This window comes from Sciurus vulgaris, assembly GCF_902686455.1.
Source record: "Sciurus vulgaris genome assembly, chromosome: 12".
NCBI lineage: Eukaryota > Metazoa > Chordata > Mammalia > Rodentia > Sciuridae > Sciurus > Sciurus vulgaris.
In genome coordinates, this window is record NC_136473.1 from 107,333,635 (window position 1) to 107,347,870 (window position 14,236).

At 46.1% G+C, this 14,236-nt stretch overlaps 1 protein-coding gene across 2 annotated transcripts in view; it reads left to right on the plus strand.

The window, feature by feature from the left end:
* The window catches only part of TNFSF4 (TNF superfamily member 4), a 28,524-nt gene that overhangs the window by 9,187 nt on the left and 5,101 nt on the right, over positions 1-14,236 (plus strand). For both annotated transcript variants that reach the window (XM_079106421.1, XM_079106422.1), the window contains exon 2: positions 3,090-3,251. In XM_079106421.1, the coding sequence (XP_078962547.1) occupies positions 3,090-3,251 (162 nt within the window). The remainder of the gene's footprint in view (positions 1-3,089; positions 3,252-14,236) is intronic.

Consider the following 14,236-nt stretch of genomic DNA (forward strand, 5'->3'; position numbering starts at 1 on the left):
TCACTGATAACGAAGTCCCTTCAGGACGGCTCCTCGGGGCAGCCAACTCCGGTGCCACCCTCCTCTCCAGCAGCAGTTCCCGGCAGCTCCGCACACGGCAAGGCCTGCCCAGACTTCCCGCTGCCCTCCCAGCCCCTGTGGGACCAGACTGGGCCTGGTGTTCCCAAAATTTACCTGACTCACCTCAAGGGAGCTGCCTGGCCTTAATTCCAGTCTAGATCAGCACCTGCGCCTGTGCTCTGCTCTCCGGGCTGTGGATCCTGTCTGTGACCTCGAGGATGGAGATGTGTTGTCTTCATGCCTTTTTCCCAACATTGGGATGTGGGCACCAGGCTCAGTCTTGTTTAATGGACAAATGACGATGTGGTGCAGATTTTACCAACCGACAAAAAACCCCCAAATACCAAAGGCAGCAAAATAAAACAACAACAAAAAAAAGCAAAACAAAGTCCCCCAAAGCAACCCCAAAAGTTTTTGCTGTCTTTTGAACGTGTGGTATTTTGTCAGTTGTCAAAGTTTTTTCTTTTCTTTTTCTTTTTTTAAATTGTCCATACTTTTCTATAGGCTTGAAATCACTTTTTCCTTAGACAGTCAACGAACAAATGATCACTTTGGCTTATTTGACCTCCTGAGGCTTCAGTCCCAGGGCTAGTTTGTTCTGGTGTATGCATTTGATCTTTTTGAGATGCTTTAAAATATTTACCCAGAGATTCAGTAACATACTTTACCCCTTTAAAAACATTTCAACTTTGCTTTAAAAAAAAAAAAAGAAAGAAAATACCATTTTCAAGGAGGAAGACTCTGCCCATCCACCCCAGGCTGAGAACCTGTCAATAATGTCTCTGGTGGGGGTTTCATGACTGTGTTCAAATGCTAGGACAGCTCCCTGGTGAATTCTGGAACGCTCACATAGTTTGTGCAGAGGTTGTTCCTGGAATTTCCAGCCCTGTTTCTAAGTTTTTGAAGTGTTTGCATTTTCTTTTTCCTTTCTCACAAGAATGTAAAAAAGTGGAGAGAGTGGGATTAAAAAAGAGAGCGAGAGAGGAAAAGAAAGACACAGTTAAATGTAGAGTATCAGAAACTTGGCAAAGCCTACACTGGGAGGAACCCAGCAGGCGGAGGCCAAGGCAAGGGAGAGACCACGTCCACCTGTTGCTTCAGTTGACTGCTTTCTTGGGATGAGGAAATTCATTTTGCTGCACAGTCATTACTGTTTGCAAAGACTAACAGCATTTGTCTGTTTTTCTTCTAGAAACTGTGATGCTGACAGTGAGGGACCCTGTGTGCGGCACAGACTGGGTCCTGTAAATGTTTGCTCAGCATTTTGGCAGTCAGTGGAAAACATGCTCTCTGATTTTCAGCTCAGTAGCTTTTACTACTTCTTTTGCTCTCTAGTTTCTATTGGTATTTCAGGCTATTTTGCTATTGCGTCTTTTAATCGTTTTTTGAAAATAAATGAGTAAATGGTTACTGATTCTAATGCTTGTATGTAAGTGTTAGCTACAACACAAGAAGTGGGCTTTGCACACTGGTTTTCCTTTTGACTCTGGTCTTTGTCACCTGTATTTTGCACGTACTTTGTTCATGGGAATAACTGTTACAAGGCAGCTTAGATGGAAGTTAGTTTCTAGTTTTGGCTTGGAGTCTTGATACAGTGACTTAGTTACCTTATCTTTTGGATGAAACCTTGAGCTTCTGAAGACTGATATGTTCTCCAATTGCAAGGCATAATTATTGTAGTGAAGGTATTTAGTTATTTTAATTGATTCATACCACGCTAAATTACTTTGCATTTCTTGCAAACTGTTTCTCTTTTGAATTTGCCTCATATCCATTTTTGGTGAAGCAAAGTTACATATAACATATTGCCAATATCCAAAATATTCCTCTCTCCCTTTCTTCCTTTAAATATCTGCTGAATGCTCTGTAGGGAGCTCAGAGGGAAATATTTCCCTACAGAAGAAAGACAAAAGTCTGTCGTAAACAAGCCCTGCCCAACACCCCTGAGTTTTCCAGTACAGTTCTGGACCCATATTACATACTCAACAAATATTTACCAATATGAACTTGATGTTCAGATTTCATCACTTATTTCATTTCACTGTTTATTTCAGTGATAAAGGCTAAGTGAGTCTATTGCTAGGATATTTTTACTTTCCAAGTTCTGAGTCCAGCCACAGCCCAAATAAAGGAATAACCTGAATCTATGCTTTTGTCCACTTGGGCAAAAATTACACATAGGGAGATATAAGTGGAGGGAAGGGAGAAAACCCAGGATATATTTCTGCTTCTTTTCTGGTATGCAAAAAATTAACTATGTGTCTCCTGCATTTGCCTGAAAGGATTTAGTAGAAAAAAAAAAAAAAAAAAAAAAAAAAAAAACAACAACAACAAAACAGCAGGGTCATCCAACACTGTGTCTGCACCACGTGGAAGCTCAATAAATACTAGTTTAATGTAATGGTCCATCGAACTGGAGGCTCTTACTCCTTATTTCCACATGATCCACTTTCCTATTTTTTTGTGTGTGTGTTTTTCATTTCAAAAATGTGCTTTTGTTCTGAATCCCTAAAATGGGCTCAGTGTTCAGTGACATCAAGAGAGAAGGCTCTCAGCCCAACGTTTTCCTTAAGTGTCTCCTGTGGTTGAAGATACCTTGAGGAAGGGATCTGTGAGCTCCCGCATCAACGGATGATGATCTTTATCAAGTGACCCACAAAGTGGTAACTGATGCAATGAGAAATTAAGAAAATAGCACACTCCTATGACTGTCATTTCACAGTCACTCAAATCAGAACTGGAATGCCACAAAAACAACTCCCTGTTAGCCCTGAGGAAAAAAAAAAAAGAAAGAAAGTAAAGGGGAAATTCAGATTAGTCACAAAGAGTTCCCCCGCCTGCTTGCAAAAGTTGCAAAGCTAAAGCTGAGTGAGTCCGCTCTGCTCTTTCAATCGCCTCTTCTCTCTGGCACTGGGACCTGGTCTATCTTCTGATTGAGAGCTTTATTTGGGCTCCTCTCCTTCTCTGTGGGGAAGGCTCCGTCTTCCCCCAGTTCCTCTTTGCCACATCTGCATCTTCCCTGCTTCCAGATTGTGGAGATGGAAGGGGCTCAACCCCTGGATGAGAATGTGGGAAACACACCACGGTCAAGATGCCAGAGGAACAAGCTATTGCTGGTGGCTTCTGTGGCTCAGGGACTGGGGCTGTTCCTGTGCCTCACCTTCTTCTGCCTGTACCGCTCTGCTCCTCAGGTAAGATGCACCACTGGCACCTTCTCCCCTTCGGCTCTGCTGGTGGCAGCTGCAGTAGCTGTAAACGTTACCTGGAAATAATCGGATGCCAAAATTGCCATGTCCCCTCACTACCAAATGGTTGTAGAGTGTGGTCAAACACCCTATGTCTCTCCTTTCCTTCCTTCCTTTTAGCGGTGGCAGTGCAGGGCATATCGGAGGTAGAGCAGAGGCACTACTTCTAGATTTTTCTTTTCCTGCACGAGCTGCCACTCTGAAGCTTCAAGTCACTGATATCCACACCTGGTCTACCCATTCTGTAAAAATGTGTCTGATGAGGGAATTTGTACAAAAAGGAAAGAAGACAGAGGCCAGTTCTGCTTTTCTATGACATTCATAAATTCCACAGGCACTCGAGGAGCTTTGCTTTTGTAACAATGCTGAAGGCGTCGACGCTGAGCTCTTCTAAAGAGCTGACCTTGCATTTTAAGGGCAGCAGAGCATGCACGCGTGTGTTGCCTGTGTGCGCACATTTCCCCCCGATTGGATCCCGGGTTCTTTCTCCCAGTCTCTCTCTGCCATCACAACTCCTTTATGTTGTACAGAGACATGGCTTCGTCTTTCCCACTTGGTCCAACACATCGTGGAGTGGGGTGGTCTGGCACGCCCCACCTCACACATCCCCCATTTCCCCAGCTCTTTCCTCTCATTCCACGCTCCCCTTAGATCACGTCGTTTTTCTTATTTATTTATTTATTTATTTATTTATTTATTCATCACAGGTGTGAAGCCTGTCTCCCCAGCTTCCTTTTTGGGGGCTAGTCTGATAATTCTTATTTCCCTGGACGTTTGCTTTGGGTTGAGGAGCCTTAATTTTGATGGCCACATCAGACCAGCTGGCCAGAGCAAACCAGGATGAGCAGTCCTGGTAAATGCCGGGGCTTGTCTCTGCCTACAGGAAATGGGGGTTTTTGGTGCAGGGTGGTCAGGGGGAGCGGGAGCTTGTGACTGCCCAACCACGGAAAGGGCTCGTGACTTTGAGTTTGAGAATCGTGGCCGGGGTGACACACAGCCAGCAGACCGGTTAGCGCCACACACCTGCTCTCCCCTTGCCGCCCCACACTGTCACTTGTCCGTGCACAGTCCTTTGAGTGAAATTAAAGTAGGTGACTTGGGGAGAGTGTGGGGCAGAGTGTGTCCATGGCAGGGTACCCGAGACACACCGGAATTAGGCTCTTCTGGGAAGAAAGCAAACAGAGTAACCAAAAATAGCACAGCTGCGTGCCTTGCCGGGTCTGGGAGCCGGAGTGCTCTTCAAACGGCCGCAGAACTGCGCTCCCTGCTCTGTGACATGCCGAAGACGCCGGGACCTGTGGTCTGTGGCCCAGGCACGCTGGCTGATTGCATCAGGGCTCGGGGCAGGAGACACAGGAGCAGAAGCACACTCTCCGGCCTGCTGGGTCTGGGGCCGCCTGGCGCTTTCAGTGCCCTGGGAACCCCAGAAAAAGAGAGGCCCGTTCTACAAGCCACTTAGCGGCTCTGTGGCGGGACTGGGACGCGGGGCCCAGAGCTGACTTCCAGGGCCCCAGGACTTGTGGTGAGCAGTTCCTGAGAGAGAATTAGCTTTCTGTGGTTCTGGTGTAGAAACGGAAGCAAGAACATAGGTGGCGTATTTGTGTCATTTGTTCAAGAAACAGGAGCCCATGTATTCTGGATATAGATTTTTTTCTTTCTTTGCTCAGATATTTGGAATTGTTCACTTAACATGGACTTTAATTTTTTTTTCAGTTTTCCAGCTAGACTGTTTTTGCTAATGTGATCTATTTTTGTTTTATTTTATGATCTTTTAGTACTGTTCGAGGAGCTGGAGCAGCACAGTGGCTTTCACATTTGCTCTCTACACTTGAGCATGGGAAGGACAGCCAGGACAGGTGGTGTGGGTGTCACCTGGGACCTGCTGGAATAGTGTTGGTGGCAGCAGCAGTGGCTGTGTGTGTGTGTGTGTGTGTGTGTGTGTGTGAGAGAGAGAGAGAGAGAGAGAGAGAGAGAGAGAGAGAGAGAGAGACAGATAGAAGGTTGTAGAGTAGCCCTTAGAAAAGTGTCACAGACTGTATCTTTTAAACTCCACAAGAACGCCGGGCACTCTGGCTGGGGGCGGCATGGGTGGTGGTGGGATGCAGACACCCCTCTCCTTCCTGAGATAGGCTGCTCCAGCCATGCGCCATGTGCATTGGAGGCAAAGCCAGGCGGAGATGCTCATCGTTCCCCCATCCTTCAATCGAAGGAGAAAGGTCTGTGGAAAACGATCGTGCTTTCCCCCTTACTTCTCAGGTTCAACTTTTAGCCTCAGAAAATCATCACCTACGTGGGGGCTCTGTAGAAATGCAGACAGAGCTTCCAGCTCCACTTGGCAGTCACTTTCCCTTCGATGGAGTCATTCAGCCATCCGTTTCTCACCTACTGGCTAACTTTTATTGACACACATGAAAAGCAGAAGATGTTTTTGAGACACCAGCAACAAAGCTCCCTCTTGCCGTACCCACTCCTCACACAGCTCACTTCCCTTTTGGGCCTTGATCTCACCTGTAACAGAGGAAGTTGGGCTCGAAGATCAGTAGGACCTGCGACGGCTCAATATCCTGAGTATGCTGATGGTATCCTTAGAATGGGTGTGAGAATTTGAAAAAATACAAAGCTTGAGTTAGCAGATTTCTGTGTCTGAGTTTAGAGATTTCCTGGCTCTTAGAAAGGGACTGGGGAAAACAAAATTAGCATGAATACACTTTTCTACACTTGATTTATATTCCCTGTACTTATCTACATAGCCTACTCTGAGTTAGCAAAACACCTTGTTTAGAAAGAGGAAAGAAGTGAAGGCCCTAGAATAAGACCCACAAGTTATAAAATTGAATGCTTCTGTCACCAAAATGATCATGCATTGGAGAACCTACTGGGGCTGTCACTTAAAGGCCAGGCTTCCCGTCTTCCTGGAGCTTCAGCTGGGTATCGGTGGCAGACGAAAAGCTGGCCTGTGAGAAGCTTTGGTGAACTTCGCCCTTGCCTTCCAGGTCTGATGGTAGCCTGACTCTTCCAAGATCTGACACTTTTATCATAGCCCATGGCAGGTGCAGGCATTCAGTTACAATTTCTCAGCCGAGCCCTCTGTCAAAGGTTGACACTCTTATCATTTGTTTCTGCTGGGAGAAACAGAAGTAGAGGTTCTTGAAAAGTAAGTCAGACAGTTCTGTGTCAGTCAGAGTCAGAATTAAAATTCACAGTTTCTGAATGAAGTTTCAGGCTATAACTTCCACCTTTCTGTGTATCATTTAAGAAGAGAAAGAAGAATTTCCCTTAAAAACCTTGTCTCAGATTAGTTCAGTTTAAATAGCTGCATGTAATCTAACTTTTTTTTTTTAGAAATTCTATTTTTAGGACAGACATGCAAATGAAATAACTTTGAATGTAAATTGAATTTGCCCTTCATAAGCAGCTCTTTGAGAATTAAAAAGAAACAAGTGGCAAGCTGATTCACCATAAAGTATTTTGAGATTCCTGAGGGAGGTATTAATGAAAAGGCACAGAATCATTAGATCCTTGAGCAGGTCTTAGATGTAGTCTGTTTACGGATAAGAAAACAGAAAACCAGAGAGGGTGGGTGAATTGCTTGCCATAACCAAACTAGTCAATTAACCCCAACTCCCCACTCCTTTTCTAGGGTTTCTCCTATTTTTATTTAAGGCATCCTTTTTCAGACTCCTTCCACCAAGTGTGCACTTGCATCAGGTACTGTTTGAGGCTTGGAGACAAACTCATTAGAGAAGGTTTTTGAACTCTTTGGCTCAACGGTCAAGATTGAAGGTGGGGCCAATGGTGTCAGGCATGTGAAGACATGCCCAAAGGACAGTGGGAAGAACAGAGGAGGGAGGAGGGACCCAGCCAGGAACACTGGGGGAAGAGGACGCTTCAGCTGATGTTAGAAGGAGTGGCGGAAGTCCACAGGGGAGAGGGACAGGGGTGGGCAGGCGGGAGGCAGCAGGCTTTCCAGGCAGGAACAGCAAGCTGCTCAGAATGGCCCACCCATCCTGAATCTTGTGAGTCACGCTAAGTGAACACACTTCATTCTCTTCTATGCTGAAGAAAATACAGGGACAATTACTAAAATCCTTGCCTCTCGGAATCTTGCTTCTTTCGTGTGGTCCACTTATTGGCAAATACAGAAGGTGAGTGTGAAGTCTTCGGGCACTAGGGGGCACACCAGTAAAATGAACCATCCGCATGTTAAGCCCTCTCTTGGAGAGGAGGCGAAGAGGTTTCTTAGGAAGTCAAGGGCTCATCTGTGCGGAGGAGGGTGAACGCCAGGGGACCAACAGTGCTCACTGTCTGCACCGAGACGATATTTTCTAAAATTTGACTACGGGTATATTCTGACCCAAGTACTCAAAACAGGATGGAATCACTTGGCTAGGAATCATGCCGGAAAGTGTCACCCGGGGACACACGCACAGACACACAGCACAGAGGAGAACTGGGAAGTGGGCAGCGGGGCTCTTGGTTTTGAGCTCGGAATGTCATCTTCCTCTTCTCCGCTTCGGCCCGGGCCCCTGGCTGCGGGTGCCCAGCAGACCCGCCCTGCCCGGGGCTGGCCCCTGTCCTTCCAGTTCTGTTTCTGTTGGCAGCGACTGCCCTCTGCCCTTCCCTCCCAGCAGGCCTGCAGGCCTGCAGCGGGGGATTCTTCATTCATGGGGAATGGCCACTCCCCTGGTGTCCCGCGGTTACCGTGTTGTTACTACTCTTTCATGAGAGACAGGAAACAAGGAGGACAAGAACCTGAGCTGGGGAGAGGCAGCGCTGGCCTGAGGCTGCCGCCTTGCCAGCACACAGGCTCCTGCTCCGTAGTCCCCAGGCTTTCGATGGCCTGGCAGCGTCTTTTCACACAAAGGGAATAAAGCACTCATGGAAAAATACAAAACATCTTCTCAGATTTTAGGGAGAATCACTGAGGTGTAACTGGGTACCCAGGACCAGGAACCAGAAGGCTCTGGTTCATTCCGGGCTCTTCGCGTGAGTCCCTGGGTAAAGTCCCTGAACACCAGCCTGTGTGACGATGTCCAGACCCGGAAGGTGGTTCTGCCAGCTTTGTGAATGCCACGGCGTGTCACTGCCCCCGTGGGGGTGCTCCACGGGTTCTGCCCTGGAACGTCTGCCTAGTGGTGTGTGGGCACTCACATCTCAGAGAGCTTGTCGCCGTTGAGACAGCCTCATGGACTGGATTTCTCTACTGCAATGTTTAGGATTTTTTAAAAAATCCACTTTGGAATAGTTATATTATTTGTGAATAAAGATTTCTAATTAAGAGCTTATTAGAGAACAAAAGGAGGAGGAAGAGTGAATTTATGAGGTTGTGAAGTGTCCTGAGGTCAGTGACTGGTTGAAAGGGGTCCAGAGATCTAAAATTACACACTTGGAGCCCGTGGACCTGGCAGATTCTGTTTCCCTTCATTTTATTATTTCCTGCCATCCTCCAAGGACTTGGCTGACAAATACAGCAGGAAATTGTATTCACAAGAGACATGTGATCTGGCTCACAGTACTAGAAACACTGGGGACATGGCTGGCATAACTAAAACTTTTTTTTTTCAGTAGAACTTTCACCCTGCAATGCACAGTAGGTGTGTTGGTGTTGATTTGTATAGATTTATCTAGCTTTGATGACATACAAGCATAGTTTCAGAAAACAGGCTGGCTGTCGGGAAGCCAGACTCCATCTTTAATTCTTCCCATGCTTACTTAATAACTTGAGGATAGGAAACCTTCTTCAGTCCTTAAATACTGTGACATGTAGGTGCAGATTATACTACAGGGAGCTTAAGTGACGTATGCTCAGGCAGCCAGAATCAGAGCCTTGAAAGTCAATGAAGCAGATAAAGATCAGGATGGAAATGACAATTATGTTACAAAAAATTGTGAAGAGACATCGAAACAGTCACTAAATAAATTTAAAACTCCTTGTTGAGTTGTAAGATAAATTATAAAAGTGTCTTTTTCTGTTTAGTAATATAAAATGTACTTTGAATTATGTGTGTTGAGTGCTTAATGATTTTAGCTTCCAAGGCCCCTATTGGCATTAACGGCCCTTGTTCTGGCCTAGTGGGGACCGGTGGGCGGGCAGCATTACAACAGGCTCTCCTCACAGTGACGGTTCCTCAAGTTGGCAGAGCTTTTCCCACTTCTGTCCTCTCGTCCTTATTTTGACCCCGGAGGAAGACAGGACAGATATTTGTGTGCTGTTTTATGCGGGGAAAGTTCGAGGCATAGAGACTTGACTAGGTTTGCACAGGCTGGTCAGGGTTAGAAAACAAGGCCAGGTCTAAACTCTCGTCTTTTTCTGTTACCCTTTGTCATGACTCCACACTCTGAGCTTTAAGGATGGCTGTTTTAAAAATTCATTTTCTTAAAATGAGTAAAAATCCATTTTTTTTCTGACATCAGTTACTTTTGAAGAAAAATTAGAGGATTTATGCAATATCTCAGAGGGAAGAAGGACTTTTAAAATAGGGATTTAAATCTACTTACACAAATGTCAGTAACATGATTAATGAAACTTTAACAATTATATATACTTTGTAATGCATTTTTATAAAATGATTGAAGTGTGACTTGTAATATAGTCACAGAGCGGGATATTCATCTTTTTCTTTCTTTCTTTCTTTTTTGAACAGTAAGGAGATTGCACTACACAGTCTCCTAAGCTTTCTTCTGACTCTGATTAAAGACTTACTTCAATGGGGTAGTATGATTATTACGCTGTATTCAAATACCTTCCTCAACCATGCAGTAATTTCCAATGGCTTCTCTAAGAATTATCACCGTCTGTATGACTTAAAACAATAGCTCTCACAGCACAGGAGGCTAGAAATTCAAAATCAAGGTGTTGGCAGGGCCGAACTCCCTCAGAGGGCCCTGGGGAAGAATCTGGGCTGCTTATTTCTAGACGCCGTTCTTTGGCTTGGAGCTGCATCACCCCAGGTTCTACCTCCATCTTCCACAGATTTCGCCCCTGTGAGGACTTCTGTGTGGCCTCTCCTCCTCTCTTAGGGATACTAGTCAGGTTGGACTTAGGATCCACCCTACTCCCATTGATTTCATGTTTTAATCAGTTTTTTCACTGCTGTGACCAAAAGACATGACAAGAACAGTTAGCAGAGGAAGAGTTTATTTTGGGACTTAGGGTTTTAAAGGCCTCAGTCGGTAAGTGGCAAACTCCATTGCTCTTGGCCTGAGGTGAGGCAGAACATCACTGCAGAAGAGTGTGGTGAAGGAAAGCAGCTCGGGATGTGGTAATGAGTTCCATTCACCAGGGACCAAATATATACCCCAAAGCCATGCTCCCAGACCTGCTCTAGCCATTTCCCTACCTGTGCACTCAGTTAATCCCCATCAGGGGACTAATGCACAGATCAGGTTAGGCTCTCAAAACCCAGTCATTTCCCCTCCAAACCTTCTTGCCTTGTCTCACCCATGAGCTTTTGGGGTATACCTAATTCCTAAACCATGACTTTGACTAATTATATCCATAAAGATTCTATGTTCAAGTAAGGTCACGTTCCGAGCTCTAGCTCAGCATGAACTCTGGGCCACTGGCCCTCTGAAAGTCATTCATTCATGTACTTCTTCAGCAAAGTTATGGGTCACCAGTTACCAGTGGGCCCTGAGGATGAGAGGGTAGCAAGCTAGACAAGGTCCTCTCGTCCTGCCAGAGTTTGTACCCTTGTGGGAAAAGAATGGGGTTAAACAAGCAGCGGGAAGAGTGGGATAAGTAGGAAGGCAGGAGGGTACCAGTCTTCGGTGACAAGCTTCATAGAAAGCTCCATCCAGCTTCAACGCCTGGTTTCTCGACTGTGGGTCTGTGAGCACACTTCCTCTGGCCTTGCATTTGGCTTCTCTTCCATTAACTAACAGGAAAACTTTAGCTTGAGATGTCAGGCTGTCCTTGTCACCACCCCCCTCTCATCCCACGGCTGGACTGTGATAAATCTGCCTGCCAAGGTCTTGATCTATCCCAGAGCACATGCGGGGCCCCGCGCTTCACTGCACACGCTAGGCATGACCTCGACTGTTCTGCAGCTGTCCCAGGAGTCACCTGGGGAGGAGGGGCCTGCCCTGCGGTTCTTGTCATGAAGAGCTCTGTTCAGAAGGGCGTCTTACCACCCACTTCCTTGAGACTTATCTTTTGAATATGGGATTTGTCTAATTTCTGAGTTGGAAATGTCCTTAGATACTTTATTTGAGAGTGAACATTGGGGATGTTGGAAGGCTGCAAGGGAAAGGACTTGTTCTAGGTCACCCACAACCCGGGACCCCCTCCTGTCAGCCCCGTGCCTTGGATGCCCTCACGGCTTGACTCCTTAAGGAGATAATTTCTCCTTTTCACCATGCAAATGGGACAGGAAGTGAGTGGTTTCAAATAGAAAGATATTGGCTGTGATAACTCTGCTACTCCCCTTGTACTTGAAGATAAATAGGATGATTTCAAAAACCTCGTCAGATATTACATGATCATGTGGCCACTGGCTAAATTCCGCTGTGTTCAGCAAACGTTGATTTACGGAGTGCCATCGTGTTTGCCATGCGGTAGGAGGTTGGTAATGCAGTGGGCCTGTGGGAAACCTGCCCTTCATTTGCTTAGACACTAGGTGGGTGTGAGCCTTGATCGATAAGGTGAGGAAGGGAGGCTCAGAAATGTTTTGGTCCGTCTCTCTGTCAGTGAACTTCAGGGAATCCCCCAGTTAATGTGGCATGGGAATCTCAGGTTTAAGAAAATCTTCCCTTGGAGGACATAAAGAGTTGGTGCGTTGGGTCCACCACATAACTTTGCGGGTATGTTTGTGTCACAGGATATTTCTGGTTGACTTTGTTGTTTATTTGAATATCTGAGCTCACTCTTAGGAACTATCAGTTGCTCAGTATCAGGGACAGTGAAATCGTGGTTCATGTTCTCTGAGAGGAGGAATGTCTCTCTGAGGGGAGAAGCATGCAGCCATTACTAAGAAGACTTGGCAGAAAGAGGGAAATGGTGGGAGCAGGTTATCAGTGTCACCCAGGCTATGTGGGGGGCGGGGGCAATGGTGGAGGTTAAAGGAGAAGCTGCAGGGAGACGGCGCCGACAGTGATGGTCAGGGTAGGTGTGAAGACAGAGAAGGCTCTGGAAGGCAATTACAATGGCTTCCCTGGTCCATTACACCTGGTCCAATACACACTTTGTTCAGCAAGGTTTTCAAAGCCATGCGTCTGTGTCTCTAAGAATGTAAGTTTGGGGATGGTTTTTCTTGAACAAGGAGGACTCCTTGACCAGAGAACGTTTTTGACCGTCTTCCATTCCTTTCTCTGGGTGGGGTTCTGAACTTCCTCCCTCAGAAGGGGCCCATCCCGTTGTTCCAGGCTGTTTTCATGGAATGCACACTAAGTCCACCAGGATGGAAGTCCACCCTCTCGTCTTGGCGAGAGTGGAGAGTTCCACTTTCCTCTTTCGAGCGTCCTTAGGACACATCTGCAAGCTTGTGGGTTGTGCTTTTATGATCGCTCGCATCTCCTCTGGTTGAGCACAAAGCCCAAGGAGGGGGCAGAGCTGGTCCCTCCCAGTGGAGGTGTCAGGTGGGCGGAGGGGCCACTGTGTCCCCACTGTCCTCAGCTGACTCACTTCTCAGCCTCTCCCCCAGGGTCTTGACATGGAGGCTTGGTAGCAAGGGAAGAACAGCAAGGCCCACAGGGTGAAGCGGAGCCCACTTCCTGGTTTCATATTTGATGGCACCCTTCTACCAGACAAATGACAAATAAGATGGACAGCCCCATGCCACATCCTAGTGAGTCAGACGCAGAGGCTCACACTCTCAGAGATGAGTTCTTGAAGCAATTGTCACTTTCTTGTGAATGCAGTAGAGGCTGCCAGATTGCCAGACTCTTCCATCCAGCTTCCTGGTCAGCCCAGCACACAGCACTGGAAGGCAAGGAAATATCTCATTGTGAGTCTTCTCTCACCTGCTTTCAGTCTTTTTGTACTTTCCATGGGCCTGCTGTCCCTTGCCTGGACAGTAGTACCTACTCAGAGCCCAAGTCATGATTTTGCTAACTTCCACTATACAGAAAACTTTGGGATTGCTTGAGGAAAACTTCTGGGTATTCTGAAATAACAGGTGATGTTTCTCAACTCCTCACAATATTCCATGCCAGGTGCTGGGCATTCACCTGTTTTAATCTCATTTAATCTTCCCGACAACCTTCTGAGATAATGGATCTTTACTGTTTCCATTTTACAGATGAAGAAACTAAAAATCAGTAAGGTAAATACAGTTCTCTCCAAGTCACAGAGCTAAATATGCTAAGAAGAGATGAAATTTTTATCTGGTGGTGATACTTTAAGTCAATGGAGTGATTATTTTCATTAACATTAGGGTCCACTCTTGGGGTTGTGCTTTCTGTATTTTGTGAGTTTAGACAAATGCACGTGACATGTGCCCTTCGGTACAGTATCGTACAGAATGGTTTCACTGCCCTGAAAATCCCCTATGCTCGACCCATTCATCCCTCCCTAGCTTCTAACCCTGGGCAACTGCTGATCTTTTAGATGCCATGGTTCTGTTTTCCAGAATGGCATACCCTGGGATCATCCAGTATACAGCCTTCTCAGATGGGCTTCTTTCACACAGTGATACAAATTCAAGAGTCCTCCATGTCTTTCATGACCTGAAAGCTCACTTCTTTCTAGGACTGAAAATATCATTCCTTTGTTTGACCATACCAATTTACCCATTCACTTATTGAAGGACATCTTGGTTATATCCAAGTTTTGACAATTATGAACAAAGCTTCTATGAACACCTGTATGAATAAGGTGATTTTAAATACCTGGTATAGGAAAATGGATACCAAAAATCAAGGATTTCATGTAGGCCTGCAGGTGTTACAGAAATAGGTGAAAGGATTGTCTTGGAAGAGAGATCACAGAAAGC